Source organism: Camelus ferus, chromosome 27, assembly GCF_009834535.1.
Source record: "Camelus ferus isolate YT-003-E chromosome 27, BCGSAC_Cfer_1.0, whole genome shotgun sequence".
In the NCBI taxonomy this organism is placed as follows: domain Eukaryota; kingdom Metazoa; phylum Chordata; class Mammalia; order Artiodactyla; family Camelidae; genus Camelus; species Camelus ferus.
The window spans coordinates 23,444,995-23,468,416 of NC_045722.1; the positions used below are offsets into that span (position 1 = coordinate 23,444,995).

The 23,422-nt window shown below is 45.8% G+C and overlaps 1 protein-coding gene across 3 annotated transcripts in view; it reads right to left on the reverse strand.

The window, feature by feature from the left end:
• Positions 1-9,981, reverse strand: part of TRPM1 (transient receptor potential cation channel subfamily M member 1) — a 57,629-nt gene extending 47,648 nt beyond the window's left edge. For 2 of the 3 annotated variants that reach the window (XM_032469087.1, XM_032469088.1), the window contains exons 1-8: positions 9,864-9,974; positions 8,027-8,240; positions 7,151-7,275; positions 5,643-5,814; positions 2,642-2,816; positions 2,096-2,219; positions 1,044-1,116; positions 83-183 (exon numbers count right to left, since the gene is read on the reverse strand). In XM_032469087.1, the coding sequence (XP_032324978.1) occupies positions 83-183; positions 1,044-1,116; positions 2,096-2,219; positions 2,642-2,816; positions 5,643-5,814; positions 7,151-7,275; positions 8,027-8,240; positions 9,864-9,866 (987 nt within the window). In that variant the 5' untranslated portion in view covers positions 9,867-9,974. Of the gene's footprint in view, positions 1-82; positions 184-1,043; positions 1,117-2,095; positions 2,220-2,641; positions 2,817-5,642; positions 5,815-7,150; positions 7,276-8,026; positions 8,241-9,863 lie in introns of all 3 variants that reach the window. The other variant, XM_032469089.1, reaches the window with a different exon arrangement.
• Positions 9,982-23,422: the final 13,441 nt, after the last annotated feature.

Below are 23,422 nucleotides of genomic sequence, written 5' to 3' on the forward strand. Positions count from 1 at the left end.
CTGACACCAGGGAAGACGTATGAATACATCACCTGTACACAGTCACGGGGAATGGTAGGAACTGAGAAACACCGAGTCTCACCGGCCAGCGGGGCCCAAAGACAAAGATCTGGCTCCGAGCTATGTCAACGCGATTCCAAGCCAGCGCCAGGCTCAGCTGGTCCGGAGCCGATGCGTTCGTTCCTGGAAGGTCAGAAACGGGGCATTTCTCACTCCAGGCCTGGACCGCCCTGGGGCGCAACATCGGCCTTAAGGATTAAGCAGGCTGCTTTTTCTCCTCCCCCTGAGTAATCACTCAGGTTCCCAAAGCTGAGGACTTCGTATTCTCAAGGGCTGCCTAGGGGCAGGGAGAAGGCAACTTCTTTCCATGCCATCTCAGCATGGTCTCCCTGGGAGGAACTGGAAGGAAGCCAGGGACTCTGGGACCCTCATCTGCAAGAGGATAGGAGCCCTGGGGCTGTCCAGACATTGGCCAGGCCGAGGGGGAGCACCGCCCAAGAGGGCCAGCCCTGATCACTGAAAGATGCACCCCCAGGCAGGCACCTGGAAGCTGACTCCTCCCCCTTCCTCCTGCCCCTGCCCCTCCCCTTCTCAATGTAGAAGAGAGGTAGGGGGAAGGGTGTTCTAGAGTGACCCTGTGAGTGGCCAGGTTGTCCCTGGCAGGGACTGTCGTCAGGAGCAAGCTAGGGAAATCAGATAGGGCACGGCAGGATACCGGGATCGCAAATGAAAGATCGTTTCACATTTACCCTCTGTGAGTTCAAACCTGTAATGAACTAGTTGCCAACGGAAACTGGTCCTTGACTTCAGCCCATCATGGTCCATGTGTCCCCATGGAAAAGACCCCTCCCAAGAAACCCATTTGAGCCTCACCTTTTTACTGGAGCTGTGTACTGAGATCTAGGCAGCCTGGCTGCTGGGTTCCACCACCAATAGACACAGTTCCCGGCAGGAGGAGAGGGAGAGGGGTTTCCCAGCCATGCAAGGAGTCCCGGGGAGGCCAGCACTAGAAGGACAGGAGTCACCCTTTCCTGAGAGCTCACCTTTCAGCAGGGCGGTTAAAATCGCCATCTCGATGTCTTGCTGACCCTCAGAACCCATTCGAAATACAGTGACCTGAAAACAAGTTAATCGTCAAAAGACCAAGTAAAGCAAAGTGGAAAATGGGAGGGAGAGTTGGAAAGTTGTTAAAAGTAGAAACACGGGGGCTGAGTTTAACCAGGTGACCGGGAGAGCAAAACAATTTTACATCAGGAGCTTTGGATTTCCATCAGTGAAAGTATCGCTCATCCTGGATTTGGAACCCTTGCCTGGGTCTTATTTTATTATTTACCCCCTCTGGAGCCAAGGGAGCCCAATCAGTGGATGTAGACTCCAATATCTAAATGCCTAACCGAGGTGACAAAATCATCTTTACTCAGATTTGATGTGTTTGTAGGAAACTTGTAGATTCAGAATTTTTTTCCCAGTCTATAGTTTGTCTGTTTCACTTTGCTGATGGTATTTGTTGCTACAGAGAACATTTTTTTTCTTTAATTGAAAATTTTTTTTCTAGTGGAGATACTGGGGATTGAACCCAGGACCTCATGCATGCTAAGCATGCCCTGCCACTGAACTATTTCCCTCTCCCCAGATTTAGAATTTTGAAGAGGCTCTCTTCTGTGTGCCACCAGAGTGCCTAGTCCTTATAAGCATAATCAAAGGGGTAAAGAGTGGGACGTATTAGTGTATTTGGAAAATGAAGTGTAGAATTGTATGTGCACACCGAAAATCATGGTATATGTCCCTGCTCAATGCTTTAAATCTGATTGATATCATGAGCCTCAGAATTGGTGGGAGGTAGCCTGACGTCACCTGACATTTACAGGATCTGAAAGCACCTCGGTCCCTCCTCTGAAGAGGATCTACCTGTTCTTACCCTGCCTCCCTCCCACGGACCGAACTGCCAGTCGGGTCAGGATCTGGAAAGCACCTCTTGGAAAAGGGTGAACTAAAATTTAAACTACTCGATCCTGCACACATATGGGCAGAATTAGAAAGGAAACTGAATTCTCTCTACGTGATGCTGGTTTGGAAATCAACTCACGACACTTACGAGTTCTTTCTTTTTCATGCACTCCATTATAACTGCCAGCAGCTGATGTGACTGTGCCTTGTTGTAATTAAATGTTTTCTGAACGGTAACGAGAAGCTGGTCCCTGAGGGAGTCATTGATTATCCTGTTCAGGGGAAAAGCGAAAGAGAAGAAAACCACACAAGTGAAATCTGTGCATGAATAAATCAGACTTCTTTAGGTCCATCTGGTATCTTTGATTTGGGACTTTACCATTGGAGGATATCCTGGGTTGGAAGACAAAAAGGGACTATGGTCAAAAATTACGTTCACACTAGTCCTAAATTCCAGGCTTGTTGAAAACCTTATAAGGGAAAATGGAGTTGGAAGAGAGCGTATCTCCCCCACCGAGAAGGAATTTGTAAGAAACATCATGGTCCTGAGAGCTTCCTCACATGCTGATCTTGGGAAGTGGGAGAGGAGAGCTAGTAAATCTTTTCCATTTTGTGTTTTTGGGATGGCTAAATGGATCATGATTTCCTCTGGGAAGTTGAAGACCCACCCTTTGAAACATGTCAGAAATCCTACCCGCCTTCTTCGGAGCACTTGTGTGCGAAAGACAGGATGTCCGAAGCCCGGCCGCTGCCGTCGCAGACCACCACGGGGACTGGAGGGTCTTCTCGGAGATATTCCAAGACGATGGAAACCACATTAGGACCCCCTTCCACCACGAGGGCCACGACGGGCACACCCTGCCCCAGTCCTGCAACACACACCGCATGCACACTCAGACCACGGTCACAACCCCACCCGCTCACTCCCTCTGAAACATGGCAAAGAGGAAAACCTTTGTGCCTGGGTGAATGCTTATGTGGACTTAGTGTTCACCGGGAGACCTGGGGGAACTTAGGATGTGATGGCTGCTTTCATTCTTTTATTCAAACCCCACATTATGACTTTATTGGAAAAACCAGAGCCTAAAAATTACGAACTTTCCAGATCATGTGTGATTAAACTCCACGTGTAACTCACCTGGTTGACGGGCTACTTCAAGGTGAGATGTGAGAAACACTGAAGATTCTTCTTGCTAAAAGAATACCCGCCTACTGGTGGGGAGAGTAGAGCTCGAGTTGTAGAGCATAGCTCGTGTGGTAGAGTGCGTGCTTAGCATGCATGAGGTCCTGGGTTCAATCCCCAGTACCTCCTCTAAAGATATATAAATCTAGTTAATTACCTCCCCTGCCTCAAAACCAAAAAAAAAAAAACCAAAAAAAAAAAAAAACCCCCCAAAAAAACCCAACAAACCTGCCTACTTCCCTGCCCCAGGTAAGATTTCCACCCTGGGTGTCTGTCCCTTAAAGAATGACACGGTGAGAGGTATCTGGACCAGCGCCAGCTGAGCTTCGTTCAATGCCTGGCCTCTCATGTATTAGCCTGAAGACGTGGGGCCAATCACCAGGCTGCCCTGAACTACAGAGGGTCATCCATAAAAGGTGAATCATTAGTGTGCCTCTTCTACCTCCTAAAGGAGCAATAGGTATAAAGGGTAAGATAAGAAAATGATTGGCTCTCAAGGTATTTTGTAAACCTCAAGTGGTGGATAAATGTGGAATATTGTAGTAGTGGCTGATTCTACCTCCAGTGCCTGGAACAGGCAGTGAGTCATCTCAAAAGGCAGGTCCATGGACCATCATTAGCCTGTCAGTTAATAATTTGTCCCCAGAGTCCTCCTGCTGTCTCTAATGGGTAATAGGACTTTTTGGGAACATGGTAGGACAAGCTAACTTAAAAAATTTTTTTTTTAATTTTTAATCTTTTGGGGGGGAAATAATTAGGTTTTTCTATTTATTTACCACTTTTGGTGGAGGTACCAGGGATTGAACCCAGGAACTCATGTATGCTAGGCATGCACTCTCTACCACTGAGCTATAGCTGCCCTCCAGGACAAGCTAACTTTTGGTGGAAGAACCAGAAGGGTGGACTCTGGGAAGAAGGAGCATCACAAGAAGCTGAGATTCTGGAGAGGGAAGGTAGTGGGAGGGGAGGAACAGCAGAGACCAATTTGCCTACTTCCTAATTTCACACCAAACTGGACACAACAGACTATATTCTGAGCATGTTTCACCAGGAGTCCATTTGTTGTGTTGGAAGTTATTCGATCAACGTTAACAGATGGCAAATAGGAGACATGTCCCTGGTCTCACGGTTCTGAAGGCCTTCAGATAAAATCTGTCAGCCCTGTTGGAAGAAGTTCTAAGAATTTCAAGTGGGGGAATTCAGAGTTTCTGGTTTGCTTCCACAATGCATTTCAACAGTCAGGAGCTCTTAAATATTTTGAAAAACTTTACCACCTCCTCCCAGAGTAATCTCTGGTGGATTCATTGCAGCAGTTATGTGTTGAGGGTCTGCTCTGTGCCGGGCAAGCCCTGGCCAAGACGACATGGACCCCGCCCTTCAGATGTCCAACCCCAGCAAGGCCTGGCATTCTAGATCTTCAGGACTACAGTGGCCAAATCACCTTTCCTAGGGACAGCGGAGAGCTGGTTCTTCGTGGTTGAGGCTGGACCCCTGAAGCTCCGTGCTGTGGGAGGTGACGACTGAGCACCCCTTTGCTGTCCCTGCCCCACTCAGAGCCCTGGGCAAAGGATGACAAAGGGAAGCCCACAAGTCACACAGCCAGGGGAGGCTGGGTGTTGTGAACACGCACATGGCCAGGACAGGCGAAATGTGAGAGCCATCAGCCAGGGAGCTGACCCCCGGAAACCCACAACTCCTCATACAGGCCACCTCGTTCTTACCACTTATGCAGCCTCACAGTCCCTTTAATTATGACTTATGATGAGCATTTCGCAGGCCTGGGTTGTCTTTCCCAATCTTACCAGTCATGGTTACAACAAAATAATTCTTAGGATCATTCGACAATTGCTTGGCAATAAGAATTGCTGGAGTATAAACATGTGCCAAGAAACGACACCGGTTTTATTTTAATTCTAACCAGTTGTTATGATCGTTTCATCTGGCTGAGGTTTATTCCTTTTTCTTTAGCTTGACCTCAGCATCCTCTGGACAGTGGCAGCTTCCCTGTAGGGCCGTGCCCCCTGGACCAGCACAGGGGGAGGGTTGTCCTATTGGGAGCAGACGGCTCCTGCCAGCCTTTCCAGAGACTTCCCCACCTGGCCCATCTTAGTCTGTGTGAGACCCAGAGTTACAGAGATATTTAATGATCACAGAGTACTTCGTTGATAGAAGGAATCATACTAAGTCTTTAAGTGAGGAATGTGTTTCCTGTTCAGACATTTAACAAGTATGACAGTAATCACAAGGAATGAGAACCACTGGTTGGCGTGGTCCCATCACCAAGAACACAGCTGCAGGGCTGTTTCTCGGGTCCACTCTCCTTGTGAACTTGGGGCAAAGCATCACAGTGTAGCTCAATAAGCATGATTTGGTAGGTAGCTAAGGTCTCACTGAGTCATCTCCAGACAATCAAACAAGAATTGGGGTTAAGGCTCTAAATACCGTCCGATAGTTTCCTTTTCAGTCTGGCTTTCGCAGCAGCCCAGTGCCCGTGGCCCTCGCCAGAACTTACTGGTGTTGATCTTCTGCAGGGAGATGTGCTTTTCCAGCTGCCTCCGCAGCTTCACCTCGGCACCGTACTTGCCCACCGTGCCGTTGTCGGCCAGGATGAAGTGCGTGTGGGAGTTGTTGAGCACAGAGAGCTTGCTCAGAGGGTTGGACATGGTCTGGTACACACGTGTTACCTGACAGAAGGCACAACACAAATCAGAGCTGCAGAACTTACAGAGAACTAACAGAGGAAGCAGGAATACACAGATGTGCAGTGACTGCTTCATCAAATTGCGCACTTAAGCCTACTCTCACTTTCTTAGCCTCTCCATTGAAGGGTCCTTTGTTTTTTGCAAATGTTTATATTAAATTAGAAAAAAAAGATTTTTGATAAAGACAACCAAATATCTGAGATAATTATGACCCAGCAAGTGCAATCCTAGACATTTGTCGCAGAGAAATAAAAAACTTACGTTAATACAAAATCCTGTACAGAAATGCTTATAGCATCTTTATTTGTTTTTGTTTTTGTTTTAATTGAAGTATAGTTGATTTATAATGTGTTAGTTTCAGGCATACAGTACAGCATAGTGATTCAGTTATACACACATATATTCCTTTTCATATTCTAGTTATTACAAGCTATTCAATATGGTTCCCTGTGCTATACAGTAGGACTTTGTTGTTTACCTATTTTATATATAATAGTTTGTATCTGCTAATCCCAAACTCCTAATTTACCCCTTTCCCCCATTTGGTAACCATCAATTTGTTTTATGTCTGTGAGTCTGTTTCTGTTTCGTACATAAGTTCATTTGTATCATTTTTTTAGATTCCAAAAATAAGTGATACCATATGATATTTGTCTTCCTACTCACTTCCCTTAGTATGATAATCTCTAGGTCCATCCATGTTGCTGCAAATGGCATTATTTTATTCTTGTGTATGACTGAGTAATACTCCATTGTATATTTTATACCACAGCTTCTTCATCTAGTCATCTGTCGATGGACATTTAGGTTGCTTCCATGTCTTGGCTATTGTAAATAGTGCCTCTGTGAACACTGGAGTGCATGTATCTTTTTGAATTAGCATTTTCTTCAGATATATGCCCAGGAGAGGGATTGATGGATCATACGGTAAGTTTATCTTTAGTTTTTAAAGGAATCTCCATACTGTTTTCCGTAGTGGCTGCACCAATTTACATTCCCACCAACAGCGTAGGAGGGTTCCCTTTTCTCCACACCCTCTCTAGCATTTATTGTTTGTGGGCTTTTTAATGATGGCCATTCTGATCAGTGTAAGGTGATACCTCAGTGTAGTTTTAATTTGCATTTATCTGATAATTAGTGATTTTGAGCATCTTCTCATGTGCCTGTTGGCCATCTGGAAGTCTTCACTGAAGAAATGTCTGTTTAAGTCTTCTATATGGCAGCTTTATTTGTAATAGCCAAATGGTGAAATCTACAATTACATCCAAATAAAGATGGATTTCTACAAACAGCCAATGTCTGGGTAGAAAACACTTACATCCTTTCCAACCAGGTCTTCCTTATTCTCCACGATGCCCCAGGGAGCAATTCCGATGGCACAGACCCGGCCTCTGGACTTGGACGAGTGGTCTTTCAAGGCATCCCCCACGTGGCTGATGACACCTGGGAGCAGCCATGAGTCATACCTGTAGGCCCCTTACCTCCCATCAAAACACTATTCATGAACTTTAGGGACCCCTTCACCAGCCATTCCATTCCCTACAGAACAGGGTTGGGACATCACAGTCTTCATCATTAAAAGAAACTATACTGAAAATCTCAGCTCGTCCTGGCTAGTCATCCTGCATTAGCTCCTAGAAAAGGGAAAACAAAACCAGAAACCCAAGCAACTGTGCCAGGATTTCCTTTACATGTTTCCAAGACCTGAGGATGGAAGTTACAGGGGTGTCTTGGCTGCCTTCAACTAAAGTTGAGAGTCAGACTGCCTGGCATGTCCCTCAACCTCTCTGTGCCTCAGTTCCCTCCCCTATAGGATGGGGAAAGGACTCGGGGGCCTCAGTGAAAACGAGGCTTGTACAGGGCTCAGTTCCAGGAATGACACGTAGGAGGGCCAGAAATGCTGACGATTCTCACCATCATACCAAAATGAAAAATGAGCCACTGAATAAAGGTTTCATTTCTCCTATTAATATTACCAGGATACTGTATTTTTTTTTCATGGAGGTGCTGGGGATTGAACCCAGGACCTTGTGCATGCCACCCATGTGATCTACTACTGAGCTAAACCACCGCCTCCCCCCCCCCATATGGTTTTCTTTTTTTTTTTTTATCTTAATTATCCAAAAGCTCTTTGGAAGCCACAATGAGCTCTGGGTCTGTCTGCTGACAGCAAGGGGAGAGGACCTGCTCTTACCGGTGCTGACACCCCCAGTGAAGATCCAGGCCCCGGTGGTCATGGCAGCCTTGATCAGACCTTTCCCAAAGACCTGTTTCAGCTTGGGCTGCATCTCAAAGTTCTGGAGGCCTCCGTGCACAGATATTAAGAGCTTGGGGAGTTCCAGCTGCCAGTCTCTCACCATGAGATGAAGCAGTGAATCCGGCTTGGTGTCATGGGACACCCGGATGTACTGCAAAAAAGTGTGTGGGTCTCAGCATATGTTCTTCGGTTTTTTTGTTTTTTAAATAATGTCTCATTTAAAAAAATCATTTTTAATAAATTAAAAAAATACATTAAAATATTTTTTTTAAATGAAGGTACTGGGGGATTGAACCCAGGACCTTGTGCATGCTAAGCACGTTGTACCACTGAGCTCTACCCTCCCCAGACCTGTTCTTGGTTATGGCCACCTTATTCTCATGTCGGAGGGAACAGGGCTACTGCTCGTCTCTGAGCAGCAGCTGCTGGCTTTCTCTCCAGAGGGGCTTGGGACCCTTTGTGCGAGTCTGCAGCCAAGCAATGGAAAGGAACTGTGAAGGGTGGCCAGCTTTAACAAATAAAAAGACAGAATGCCCAGTGAAACTGGAATATTATGTGCACAATGAAAAATGTTGCAGTGTGAGTATGCCTCATGCAGTATTTGGGACAGACTTATGCTAAAAAGTTATCCATTGGCTTTCCTGAAGTTTAAATATAACTGGATGTCCTGTATTTTACTTGGCGGCCCTAATCTTGAAGGCATCAATTCCAAAGCTGGCTCAGCTAGAATGTGGCTCCAGAGGTTGGACAGGACTTTGCTGAGGGAGTGGTCCACTGGTCGCGCTGAGTGGGTGCTGGGAATGGGGATCCCGGGCCAACATCCGGGCTTGAGCGAGGTTAATGGTTGGATGCCTTGGACCTATAAACTACTTTTTTGTGTCCAGGCTGGGATGCAGGGGGCCTTTCCAAAGGCCCCTATGGTGTGGTATTTGGAACACAACCACATTTCATCTGAACAATGATGACAGGCCGGTGAAATAAAATGAAACAGCAAAAATGGTCTGACCGGGGACGTGGGAGTCCTATTCAGAATTAGCTGAAAGGGCTCACAGTGCTGATGCCTCCCCCTCTGGCAGGGCTCGTCAGAAAGGCCGAGGACACTCCCTGTTTACACGCAAATGTGAAAGACCTTGGTCTTCTTGGGCCAGCTGAACACAGGCCCAGGGAGGCGGTGGATGGACTTCAGAGGGAAATATTTCCAGACACTCCTCACCCATTTAAAGTGGGTTAAATGTCCACAGTTATGAAAAACAAAACCCCAAACAACCCTAAAAATCCAATAACCTAATTCATCTCTCATCATTGGAGCCAGAGTGATAAGTATGGTTTCAGAGTTGGGCTGGACTGTGACCTGTGGATTCACAATCTTTTTTTTTTTTCCCAATTTTTTTTTCATTTTTTTTTGTTGGGGAGATAATTAGGTTTATTTATTTAATTTTTTTTAAATGGAGGTACTTGGGATTGAACCCAGGATCTCATGCAGGCTAAGCATGTGCTTTACCATTCAGGTATACCTTCCCCCCTGTGGATTCACCATCTTGATATGGATTTAAAAGACGTTACATGTTCTTTATCCTAGTGCCCAGTTTCCAAACCTCACAACTAAAAAGTCGAAAGTGCAGATAGATTTCTTCCCTTTGCAATGAAGTATCTAGGAGGATTGAGTCACATCCCCGAAAATAGACACAGGTGTCTGCAGTCTGGGAGTCTGAGAGGCTGGGCCTCTGATGGAGGCTGCGGACTCTGGGGCATCCCTTCCCAAGGCCTCTCTTACCATGGCTTTATTGGAGCATCCGCCCCCCTGGAATTCAAGAATCCCATAGGAATCCGTTGGGTAGCTCTGGGTGTGTTTGCCGACAGACCATTTTTCGGGTTGAGTCTCCACCTGTTTGTTTTCCTCTCCATTTTTGCTGGATGTTACACTTGGCAGAGGGGGAATATGCTGGTTGGTCAGCTGGCCACAGCAACATCTGAAAACAAAGGCAAAGCTCTCTCTTTCTAGAACCTTTTTCTCCTTAAGACAGGTTATCCTGAACAGAAGCACATAGCACCTTACCTATCCACCTTTACTGGGGACAGAAATGCCCCTTATAATATCCTTTTTTTGGATAATCAATGCATATCTTAATATTTTAAACACATCAGACTAAACACATTGGAGGGTCGCCTTTCCTTACTGAACACATTTTAACTCTTTTCAATGTCTTGACAAAATAAGTATGGGCATCAATTACTGAACATTCTGTAACAAAGTACAATCACCCCCTCCGATGCAGAGTTGACCTGCAAGGATTTTTCAATATTCTTGAATTCTGTTGCTTAGTAAAACATTTCTCTACACAAATAATGTGGAAAGTAAATTTGTTTTGCTGCTCATGTGTCTGGTGTCATTTCAAAGAATCTTTTGCCAAATCCAGTAAGTGAAGACTTACTCCTCTGTTGTTGTCTAAGAGTTTTATAGTGTTAGCTCTTACATCTTACATTTGATGCCTTTGGAGCTAATTTTTACATATGGTGTGAGGCCGGGACTTAAATCCATTCCTTTGCATGTTGATTTCCAGTTGTTCCAGCAACATTTGATGAAGAGACCATTTTTTCCTCATTAGTTTCGGCAAAGTTGCTGGAAAAATCAATTGGTTATAGGTGTGTGGGCTTACTTCCAGACTTTGAATTCTGTTCCATTGGTTTGTATGTCTATTTTTATGCCAGTACCACAAAACTTTGATTAGCGTATGTTTGCAGTAAGTTTTGAAATCAGGTTAACGTGAGTCCTCCTACTTTGTTCTTTTTCTGTAAGATTATTTTGGCTGTTCTGGAAATTCCTTATCAACTATCAATATAGTTTAGTACTTGCAAATTTTACTACACTTTTTTCATATATGCGTAGGGAAGTGGTAAGGATTATAAATTCAATTTGAGTAAAGTTCAAAACCACGTATTTTATGATGAAGGGCCTTTAATTTAAGATGGCCAAAGCATTGATACCATGTATTTGCTCTAAAGAGGATTATAGGAGTTTAATTTTTCTGATACGAAAAGTTACTTAATAAAGACTTGTTTCCATTAACTTGAAAAAAATCAACTGGTCAATTTCTATAAAGCATTCAACTGGAATTCTGATAGAGATTGCATTGAATCTGTAGATCATTTTGGGAGTATTTCCATCTTAACTAAATTAAGTCTTTTAATCTATGAGTGTAGAATGCTTTTCCAATTAATTGGATCTTCATTAATTTCTTTCAACGATGTTTTATACTTTTCAGATACAAGCTTTGTAATTCTTTTGCTAAGTTTATCCCTAGGCATTTTATTCTTTTTGATGCCATTGTGTATGGACTTGTCTTGTTAGTTTCATTTTCATATTGCTCATTGCAAGTAGGTAGAAATGCACATGATTTTTCTATGTTGACTTTGTATGCTGCAAACCTGCTGAACTCGTTTATTAGTTATGATAGTTTTTTAGGGATTCCTTAGGATTTTCTATATACAAGATTGTGTCATCTGCCAATAAAGATGGTTTTACTTCTTCCTTTCCAATATGGATGCCTTTTATTTCTTTCTCTTGCCTAATTGCTTTGGTTAGAAACTCTAGTCAAATTTTAACAGAAATGGTAAGAGTGGACATCCTTGTCTTCTCTCTGATGTTAGGGGCAAGTATCCAATCTTTCACCATTAAGTATGACAGGTTTGTTTTTTTAATAGAAGCCCTTTATCAGGTTGAAGAAGTTCTCTTATAGTCCTAGTTTTCTGGTTTTTTTTTTAAATCATAAAAGGGCATTGGATTTTTTCATATGCTTTTTTTGTGTGTGTCAGTTGAGATAATCGTGAGACCTTTGTTTTTTATGTATTAATGTGATGCATTGCATTAACTGATTTTCTGATGTGGAAACAACCTTGCATTCTGGGATAAATCCCAGTTGATTACAGTGTGTAATTCTTTTTATATGTTGCTGGATTTAGTTTGATAGTATTTGTTCAGGATTTCTTTATCCATATTCAGAAGATATTAATCTGTAGTTTCCCTTTCTTGTGCTGTCTTTGTCTGGTTTTAATATCAAGGTAGTACTGGCCTCATAAAATGAGTTGGGAAGTGTTCTCTCATCTTCTATTTTTTGAAAGGACTTGTGAAGAATTGATATTAGTTCTTTAAATATTGGGTAAAATTCAGCAGTGAGGCCCTCTGGACCTAAGTTTTTCTCTGTAGGTAATTTTTGATTACTAACTTTTACTTCTTATAGGTCTATTCAAAATTGTGTGTTTCCTCTTTGTTTGTTTGTTTTATGAGGAGGGGGAAATTAGGTTTATTTATTTATTTATATTTGGGCGAGGTACTGGGGGTTGAACCCAGGACCTCGTGCATGCTAAGCAAGAGCTCTATCACTTGAGCTATACCCTCCCCACTGTATGTTTCTTCTTGAATTGGTTTGGTAGTTTGTGTCTTTCTGGGAATTTGTCCATGTCATCGAAGTTATCTGTCTTATTGCCATTGGTGTACCAATCATAGTATTTCTTTATACTCCTTTCTATTTCTGTAAGATTGGTAGTAATGTCTCTTCATTTCTGAGTCTAGTGTTTTCAGTCTTCTCTCTTTCTTTCCTTATCAGTCTAGCTAAAGGTTTGTCAATGATCTTTTCTAAGAATTAGCTTTGGATTTCATTGACTTTTCTCTATTGTTCTAAGATTTTCTGTCTCACTAACTCCCATTCTATTCTGTATTATTTCCTCCCTTCTCGCTTCCTTAGATTCAGTTTGCTCTTTTCGTCCCAATGTGTTTTAGCAAAGAGGTCAGAAGATGCCCTGGAAGTCTGTCTAACACCCCGCAGCTCCTTGATGTCACTAAGACTAAGAGGAAACCATGAGTCCATCTGCTTGTGAGAGCTCACATCAGAGTGGGTGCCGGACAGCACCTCTCTCCCAAGGCTGTCTGCATCTTCATAGAGGAGCTTAAAGCCCAAGTGACTCCCTGATTAATGACTCAGGTGGGAAATAGGTTCTGACCATCATTGACTCCTCCCCCTCCTCCTCTTCCCACAAACACCAGAAAAATAGTTGCTGGAAACTGATGGACAAGTGCTAGTTTGAATAGTATCTTAATTATTGCTTCCAACTTACCTGTTAGGGTCTTTAGTGCTGGGGATTACAAAGATACATTCTCGTTTGCAGAAGGTTTTTTCTATCCAAGCTTTCTGCCCCTGGAAGAGAAAAAAGTGGAAATTAGACCAACATATTCCCAAGCTATCCTCAGAGTTCATTCTTTTACTTTTTACAAAATTAATATTAACAGGAAGTCTGTCCAAAATATCTGAATAGATGCCCCCAGTAATGATGAACACAAGTCTTCAAGGATCTTGGATCTGGTTCCTTGTAAGAGAAATGGCTCAGAAGTATGTATTTGTGGTTTCCACAGGGCTACAAAATCTAGGCTTTGCATGTAAGTCGAAGTCTGCAAAGAGGGAGCAAGCCAGTGCCCAGAGAAGCCTGGTGTGAATGTGAGAAGATGACAAAGTCTGCAAGTCTCTGATTAGGTCTGTAGTTTTGCCCTTAAGAATCCCATCTTCTCCAGACTCCCAGGTCCCCACACATCATAGTAATTTTACAAGTAATTTTTCTAACTGGTGCTCAGATTCACTGAGTGTTATTTTTATAATTAAAAATAACAAAGGTTTCTAGGAAATGGGTACTCATATAACAGTGCTGCTGGGGCTGGAATTTGGCCCACCCTCTCTCAAGGGGGATTTGGCAATAATTTGTCAAAGTTACAAAGCTTATACCTTTTGATGATCCTTTTTTAGGATTGCATTCTACAGATGTGCAAATGGACTCATGCCCAGGGTTATTTATTGCATCATTGTTTGTGATTGCGAAAGGCTGGCTGTCACCTGCTGTCTATCAGTAGGGAATTATTATCTGAGTCTTAGAACAGTGGTCAGTGAAATTCTCTGTGATGGAAATGAAAATTATGAACATGAACTCATGGTTTTTAATAAGTATAGATAGATAGATAGATACAAGAATGGATATAGGTGTGTGTGGGGACACACACACACCAAGTACATATAACATATTGTATTAGTCATCTATGCTTAACATAAAAATTTGCCCCAAAACCTAGTGGTTTAAAACAACAGACATTTATTATATCATGTTTTCTGTGGAATTGGATGTGGCTTAGCTAGGTGCTTCTGACTCTCGGTCTCACAAAAGAATTCAATCAAACAATGGACTCAAGCGAGGGGCTGTGGTCTCATCCGGAGGAAGGTGCATGGGGAGAAATCATCCCCAAGCTCCCTCATGTGGTGCCTGTTGGCCCAACTCTTCCCTTAGTTCCTCCCATGTGAGTCTCTCCTAGGATGGTTCACGGCCTGGCAGTTGGCCTTCGTCAGAGTGAGGAGCCCAAGCGACACAAAAGACAGAAGCCACCGTCTCTTTATAGCCTATCACCTGAAATGATACCTCATCACATTTGCTGCATTTTATTCATTAGAAGCGATCACTCCGTCCAGCCCACACTCAAGGGGAGAGGATGACTGCAGTGTCAGTGCCTGACCTTAAGTGCTTTTTTAAAAAATTGAACTATAATTGATTTACAATGTTGTGTTAGCTTCTGGTGTACAGTATAGTGATTCAGCTATACATATATATTCTTTTTCATTATAGGTTATTATAAGATATTGAATGTGCTATACAGTAGAATATTGATGTTTATCTCCTTTATATACAGTAGTTTGTATCTGCTAATCCCAAACTCCTAATTTATGCCCTCCTGCTTTCCCCTTGGGTAACCATAAATTTGTTTTCTATGTCTGTGAGTCTCTTTAAAAATAGAGTAACCCTATGATCCAGCCATCCCATTCCTGGGTGTATATCCAGAGAAAACTCTAATTTGAAAAGTCACAGGCAGCATTTCAGTGCCGTGGTTCCTGAGGGCCCCCAGTCTTTCTTTGTGCAGGTGGAGGGCATCTGTGGCCCCACAGGAGCATTGGCCTTGCATCCTGCCCCTCTCCCCACCCCGACTTGGGAGGGGGCTTTTCAGAGTGCCCAGCACCAGCCCTGGCTTGTGGCCCCAGCGAGTGCAGCCCCTCCAGGCTCAACCCACTTCTCTCTGCTTCACCAAAGATTTTTTTTTTCTAATGAAAAATATCTTTCTCTGGGGGGAAAAGGGCCTTATTTTAGTATTAACTATTGATTTTAAGTTTAGTTAAGAAAAATATCCTCAGTTCAAAACTCCAAGTTACTTCTCAGTCTCCAGAATGTTCTAGAATCTTCTGAGGATGAACAGGAGGTACAAGAGCCATTCTTCGCCTGCAGGCCTAGCCTCAGAGGGTCCCAGTCTCTGCTCAAATGTCCCCTCCTCGAGAAGACCCTCTGACTCCCCACCCCTTGTCCCCTGTTGCCCATCTTCCTACACCTCCCGTCCTGTGGACCTCCCTGCTCTTTTTTGCTCCCTCATCTCCCACAAAAGCCACAGAAGCCACAGCCCTGCCAGGAGTGCCTGGCAGAGAGGAGGTGTCCCTGTTCTGTGATGACTCAGTGAATGAATAAATAGCCCAGGTGGACCCCTGCCAGGGTGGCCTGCCCCTGGCCCCCACTGGCCAGCAGCACACATACAGAGCAGAAGTGAGCTCACCGAGGTCGCCAGGGGAGATCTTCACCATGGGTGAGCTCAGCCTCGGGCAGGGAAGCAGGTGAGAGGTGATGGGTGGAGGGCCCCTCAGTAAACATCCCTTCTTCCCCTGGGACAGGCTCCCAGTGCTGAGTAACACCCAGCTATTAACAGAGGGCGTGTCCTTGTGAAATACAGGGAGAAAGGAGCCTCTTGTGGTTTATTCACATACCCGCCAGGTCCCTCCACCCACTTCAGGTTAGGTCTTGCCCATTCATCTGATATATTCCTGTCCACTGGAAACGGTTATTTTAAATGCCTTGGAGCAAGGTGATGGGAACACCTGCACACACTGGGGATTTGGATCCCACCCTGGAGAGCAGAAGGAGGCCGAGTGAAGATGTGGGGCGGTGCCACCACCCCGCTGCCCACCTCCCTGAGCTCTGACTTTCCTGTCTCTGAAAGGGAAACCGCCTTGCATAGTTCTGGGCTTATGCTGGGATAACACATGTATAGTACTTGGGAAATACTACACTTAAATGGAAATCCTGGTCGTTACAGAACCCTTCTCCCTCATCCATAGAGGGCACATTCCAAGACCCCCAGTGGATGCCTGAAACCTGGATAATACTGAACCCTATGTATACTATGTTTTCTCCTGTACGTACATACCTATGGTGAAGTTTAATTTATAAATAAGGCACAGTTAGAGGTTAATCATAACTAATAATAAAATAGAACAATTTAAATGATATATTATAACAAAAGTTATGTGAATGTGGTCTTTCTCTCTCTCAAAATATCTTAGTGGACTGTACTCACCCTTCTCGTGATGATGTGAGATGATAAAATGCCTATGTGATGATGTGAAGTGGGGTGAGTGACACATTGTGACGTCTGGAGCCTCTGACCACACATTGGGGTGATCCTCGATCATCCAGCCATGACAGTGTCGATGGCTGGAGATCCTGCATTAGATGGATCAGGATGTCACAAGATTTCATTCTCTACTCAGACCAGAGCAGCAGTTTAAACCTTATGAATTGTTTATGCCTGGAATTTTCCATTTCATATTTTTGGACCATGGCGAACTGTGGGTGATGGAAACTGCAGAAAGCAAGACCGCAGGTAAGGAGGGATGAATGTACGCCTATCACAGAAGAGGAAGGTGCATGATGAAAATAGAGGCAGTGTGTCATCAAGGCTTCAGTGGGTGGTTCAAATACCACCAGGGCTAGGATTTCAGAGAGGGTAAGGGCAGGGAGGGAGGGACTGGAGTTACATCTCAAAGGATGGGCAAGATTGGAAGAGGTGGGTGGAAGACACTTGGGACCGGGGTTGGTGGGGTGGGTGGAACAGCGTGTGGAAAGCAGTGGGAGTGAGGATGGGTTTGGGGGGGGGGGTACCAAGGAGCAGAAAGGTGGTGGAATGGAGTGGGGGGCAGGTTCCTTGTGGCACCCCTCATCTGAGTAGGAGGGGACTGGGAGGGTAGAAGGGCAGGAGAGGACCCAGCCTGAGATGAGTGTCTTAGTGGGGGCTTCTCTGAGGAAGGGAAATGCAGGCACAGATGAGGCAGCCACACCTGCACACTCCAGAGGTTTCGTGAGAGCCCCTCAGGTGGCTAGCGTGGGGCTGGTGCAGGGCTGTGGGCTGGGGTGGAGGTGAGCAGGGGAGTCTTGGTCCTGCCCTCGTGGGGCTTCCACTGCAGTCAGGGAACAACTCATAACAGTCACACAAGGCAGCAAGTAAACCAGAGCATTGCAGACTGGGGTGAGACTATGAAGGGAAAGTAGGACCTGTTGTTTCTCTATTTTATATACAGTAGTTTGTATCCACTAGCTTGTAATAAGTTACCATGAAAAAGAATATGAGAAAGAATATATATGTGTAACTGAATCACTCTGTGGTACACGTGAAACCAACATGACCTTGTAAAGCAACTATACTTCAATTTTAAAAAATTTGAAAAAAGAATATGAAAGGACAAAAGAAGAAGGTATGATAGGGCCTTGTTAGATTTAGAAGTCAACATCAAACATGCTACACATTTCAAGTGAGAACGGAAAGAACAGAGGCGAATTCTAGGATGAGGGAATAGTGTGTGCAAAGGCCCCGTGGCAGGAAGAGCTGGGGCAGGGGCCGAGGAGCAGGGATTGAGAATGTGGAATAACTTGTGATGGAGAGGTGGGTGGGGATCATTCTGCAGGGATTTTGGGCCACAGTAACAGTGAGCAGGGGAGTAATGTGAACTTCTGAAAATGGGTTGTAGCTGGGCAAAGGGGAGGCAGGGCACCAGGAGGAAGACTGGAGTGTGGTCCAGGCAAGCGAGGTTGAAAGCCTGGACTAGCCTGGGAGCGGGGGAGATGGAGCGGGGTGGGCAGATGGGAGATATTTGGTGAAGGTGGTGGTGGCAGGGCTGGGAATGGACCTGAGGCTGATGAGGACAAAGGGAGGCGGGGAACCCAGTAACCACTCTGGATTTCTGGCTGGTGGAGCTGGGTGGCTAGTGGTGCAATTTATGGAGGTGGGGCAACCTGGGCCCAGGTTTGGGGAGGAAAGTCCAGCGCTCTGCAGTGGATGCCTGAGGCGCTGGGTGTGTCCTGGACCTGCACGGAGAGTGGAAGTGCTGCATAGCAGCTGGCTACACCAGTGGGACTCAGCACACAGGTGCTGTCTAGGTAACGGGACTCACCAAGGCACTGATGGAGAGACCGCAGAAAGAAGAGAGAAGGGCGGCCGGGCACTGAGCCCCAAGGAGCAAAGGAGGGGACTGGAGAAGAAAGGCCAGTGAGGCAGAGGACAAACACAGTGTCGTGGGGGCCTTGGTGGCCCCTCTGCCAAGGACTGTGTGTCCCTGATGGGCCAGCCAGGTTGTGAGAGGGAGGTCAGAGCTGGAGTGGGCTGACAGGCTTGGGAACTGGGCCTGCCAGCTCAGCTGTTTTTTGTTTGTTTGTTTGTTTTTAATTTTTTTCTGGGGGGAGGTAATTAGGTTTATTATTATTTATTTATTTGCTTGTTTAAATGGAGGCGCAGGGGATTGAACCAAGTATCTCGTGCATGCTAAGCACTCAGTCCACCACTGAGCTATATCCCCCATTTTTTTTTAAAGAAAGGAAGAAAAGAAAGAAGTATCTGCTACAAACACGAGCCAGGTAATATTTGTAACAATCTGAGCAGTGGCACCACGATGCTCAGTATCATATTATCCTCTGGACTTTCCTGTAGGTTTAAAGTGAAGGGCTTGAAGAAGTGCAGACAGCCAGTGTCACCTCCTGGAAGACGTTCCCTGGGAAGTGGGGCCAGGAAGCGGTTGAGCTGGAGGGCCTCCAGAACATTCTGGAACAGGGACGCACGGATGGAGAGGACCCTCTGAGGAGGGATGCAGGAGGGAGGGGCAGGCTGCCAGGAGACACCCTGGGGAAGGCTGGGGCTGGGATGGGATGACAGGGTGTGGCTTTTGCCTGGACAGACTGGGCCTTGGCCTCAGGAAGTGGCTTCAGAACAGAAGAGCTGGTTTACTGCCAGGCGGGTCTCTGTTTACTCAGTTGGCCCTGTTTCTTGGGCCAAAATTAACAGCAAAGGCCACAGTGAAATGACGGGCGGGTGGACCAAATTAGCTGAAAGAACCTGCCGGTCTCAAATGTCTATTTAGAGCAGACGCCTCATCTTCCATGTGGACTTGGTTTGACCCTGGTATAAATTAAGGATTGGCTGCCGTGATGAGCTGGTGGGGAGTTTACTGGGTGGAAAGCCTGATTTCTGGCTTCTCTGGAATGCCCTCGGGACGTGGGGACTCTGGCTGAAGTCCCGCACGTCTGCAGGTGGCTGGACTGGCCTGGGCCTGGCTGCTGGGGGCAGCTGCGGGCTCCGCCTGGGGCAGCACCTGGGTGCCCGGAAACTCCCCATCCCAGAGAATCACAGCATTGGCATAAACCACCCATCTTCATGTGCACGAAGGATGAAAACCCCGCAACCCTCCCTTCCTGCTCCACCCTCCATTGTAGGAGTCCCTGGCCGCGGGTCCAACAGGCCATTTCTGGGGAATTTGGATGAGACTCTTGGGTCAGACAGATCCCACCTCCCCATGCCCCAAACAGCAAAGGGAACCGGTAGGAGTCCCAGCTAAAGGCCCACCTTGGCAACTGCCTTCCACCTGGAGGGGCCTCAGTTCTTACAGCTCTCAAATGAGGATGATAACAGACTCGAACGATGTAGCAGCACCTGGAAGTGCTTTGAAACCTAACTTCTTATGCTTTATCCTCTCTGTCCCCAGGAGTCAACAGGGCTGGCCTGCAGGGAACTTTGGGGGTGGTCACGTCCCACCCCTTCCCCTGGGCCACTTTCCTTTCCCCCAGGTGCCCTCCCTGCGACACCATTAGATGGTCCTCCAGGCTGGAGTCCCGGGAGTAGAACTGAATCTTTAGACCAAAGGCAATGACCTTCGTCTTCTTTTTACTTTTTTTTTTTAATTAAGATATAATCCACATACCCTAAAATTCACCTTTTAAAGTATCAGTTAGTGGGTTTTACTATGTCCCCAAAGTTGTGTGACTACCACCATGATCTAATCCCAGAGCATTTTCATCACCCTGAGAAAAGTCCTGAACCCATTCCCCTCCCCCGCCCCACCCAGTCCCCGACGACAACGAATCAGCTTTTTGTCACTAAGGATTTGCCTATTTTGCACATTTTACATAAATGGAATTGTATAATATGTGGTCTTTGATGTCTGGCTTCTATTACTCTGCACAGTGTTTTCAAGGTTTATCCTTGCTATCGTCTGTTTCACTGCTTCCTGTTCATGCCCCAGTAATATTCCATTTCACAAATTTATCCATTGACGGAACTCTGGGTTGTTGCCACTCTTTGGCTATTGCCAGGAGTGCTGCTATGAAGATATTTCTCTTTTTAAAGGGGAATCCTGAATACGGCTAGGGGGAAAGGAAGGAAATTCGTTGGCATAACTTTGTGTTTGCAATAGAAGATACAGAATTTTTTACTTTAATTTCTTCATTGTCCCTACTGCGTTTTTCATTTGCTAAAGAAAAATAGAACTGACTTTACAAAGAAAATGAGAAGGTGGCCAGGGTACCTGGCCAACATGTGGAGTCTCTGAGCCCAGGGTTTCCCGACTGTGGGGCCAACCTCGTGGTTGAATCCCTTGTGTTTTTGCCACGTCACCAGCATTTGAATTGTCCAATAACACCCCTCGTTCTCACTTCATTATTTCAGATTCATGCATGTTTTAAGCTGCCATTGCAAATATCGAAGTCATAGGACACATCTGGAATGATAAGTAGTAGTTTAATTCACAGCTACAAAAAATCATATTCTTTTTCTACACTTGTAGAAAGAAAGTTACAATCCACTGAATGCCTGTGTCTCCCCCGATCCCCTGCCAAATTCACATGTTGAAATCCTAACCCCAAGTGAGGGTATTAATTAGGAGATGGGGCATTTGGGATGAAACTGAATCATAAGGGTGGGGCTTCATGAATGGGATAATGCCCCTAAAAAAGAGACACCAGAGAGCTCAGCTCCCCTGCCCTGTCTGCCAGATGAAGACCTGGGGAGAAGAAGGCTGTCTACGAACCAGGAAGCTGGCCCTCCAGAGACACCAAATCTGCAGGCACCTTGACCTTAAACTTGCAGCTGCCAGAACTGTGAGGAATAGATTTCTGATGTGACGAGCCACCCTGTCTGTGGGGTTTTGTTATACAGCCTGGAAGGACGAAGACAAAAGTCTTACCAGACTTCAGTGTATGGATTTCATCAAAACCGTCTGGGTCTTGTTGTTAATTGTAAGCACGTGCCTATTTGTTTTTTGAATGATCACTCTGTCTCTCTCTTTTTTTAATTTCATGGAGGTATTGGGGATTGAACCTAGGACCTCATGCATGCTAAGCATACGCTCTACCCTTGAGCTATACCCCCGCCCTGAATGATCATGCTTGATGCACTCAAATCACATAAGATAATGTCTTAATTAAAAGCAGTGCTGGTCAGACTCAGATACATTTCTCACTCAGGCTGCCTCCAAGCTGACCTCTCCGGGGTTGCTGCCCTTTGGTTGGAACGCATGGTGGTTATTAGCTAGCCCCGAGCAAGTGGGACTGGGCAATTGGGAGAAAAAAAACAAAACAAAACAAAGCAAAACAAAAGGAAGGCCATCCAGATAATTATAGAGCTGGGGCAGCCACACAGACGGTCTCTTCACTGGCCTCAGGCTACTGAGTCTGAAATTTGTTCCTCGTTTTTTTTTCACCATTGACAGGAAAGACCTGGTCCCGCAGAGGCAGAGAAAGACCCTAGACTCAGACTGATATTTTGATATCCTAGAATGGAGACCTTGCAGGACCAATTCACACATCCCTTAATCTCGCACAGTGATTGGAGATGAAATGGACCGTGGGTAGGGATATCCCCTCCCCCCACCCTCAACACAGCTACGCTGGTCATGGGGTCTGATGCAAGGCGAACACTGAAGGCTCCCCACTGAGCCTGAAGAAAGGGTGGACTTCGCTAAGATGACGGGTTGGCAGGGGGGAGGGAGGGAGAGGAGGGACTGAGGCCAAGGTCAGCTTCCAGCCCCAGCTCTGGCACCTGAGCGGAGACCACCTGCAGGTCACACACCTGCCCAGGTGTCAGATGTCTCTGCTCCCCATTTACAGGGCCACGTGAAGGTCAGCCAGGCAGGTACTTTTCAACACAAGCTGCACGTGGCAGATGTGAACGCCCTCCCTTCCCCATTACAGGACGGAACTTAGGGGCAACCCCCGCTTTGGGGGGGGGGTCACACTTTTGAATGAAGTTGTGCTCTGGGACATGCCTGGCTCTGTACATGGGGGAAGCCCCCTGTTTCTGGATGCTGGAACTTGCCTCACCCTTACAAGCCTCGTTTCCTTCCAGAGCCAGAGACCCGTGTCTAGATCGTGGATACTCAGGTCAGGGTCCACCCGTCTCCCAGAATGGGTGACCAAGTGCTGAGTGGAGCCAGCCCTCCTGATGGTCCCCTTCCCTGCTTCTAGGTAGCACCTGGCCCAGAAGCTTGCTTCTCCAAAAACTGAAACTTGATTTGACACTTGAATTTCCTCTTCTTTTCCTTAAAGAGGTAACCCCAAAGCTTAGAGGTTTTGGGGCCCCCAAATGCCCAATTGTGCTCTTGTCTGCCCCTCTGATGAGAGGTGCACCTGATCTGGGTGGCCAGCTATGCAGGGTGAGGACTGAATCCTGGCTGGCCTGGAACATGGAGCGGGGATGGTGGGGTGGGACGGGCATTTCTATGGGATGATGGAAGGCAGCCCTTAAAGTGAGAATACAATAAATGACAGGGTGGAAAAAAAAAAAAAAGAATGTTAGAGTTGGACATTCCTGAGTCAGCTCCCAGAGTCGCTGTGTCTTATCTTTATGAACTTGGCCACGTTTTTCAACTTCCCTGAACCTCGGTTACCTGGTCTGTGAGGCAGGGGTGCTTGTGAAGGGTGATTACGATTCTGTGGGAAAAAACTCCAGCAGAGGTTGGTATTCAGGTCTCCAGTTTCTTTTTTTTAACCTAATAGTTTAATTTTCAATATTTTCAAAAGTGTCTTAGGGACAGCTAAGGGTAAACATTTGGTGTTAGGATGCAACCAGGCTTGGTTTTGTAAGCAGCTTTTGTCACTTCTAATTTATTACTCAGGAGAGTCATTTAACTTCTCTGAGCCACGTTGCTTTTGCATCATTGTGGGTAA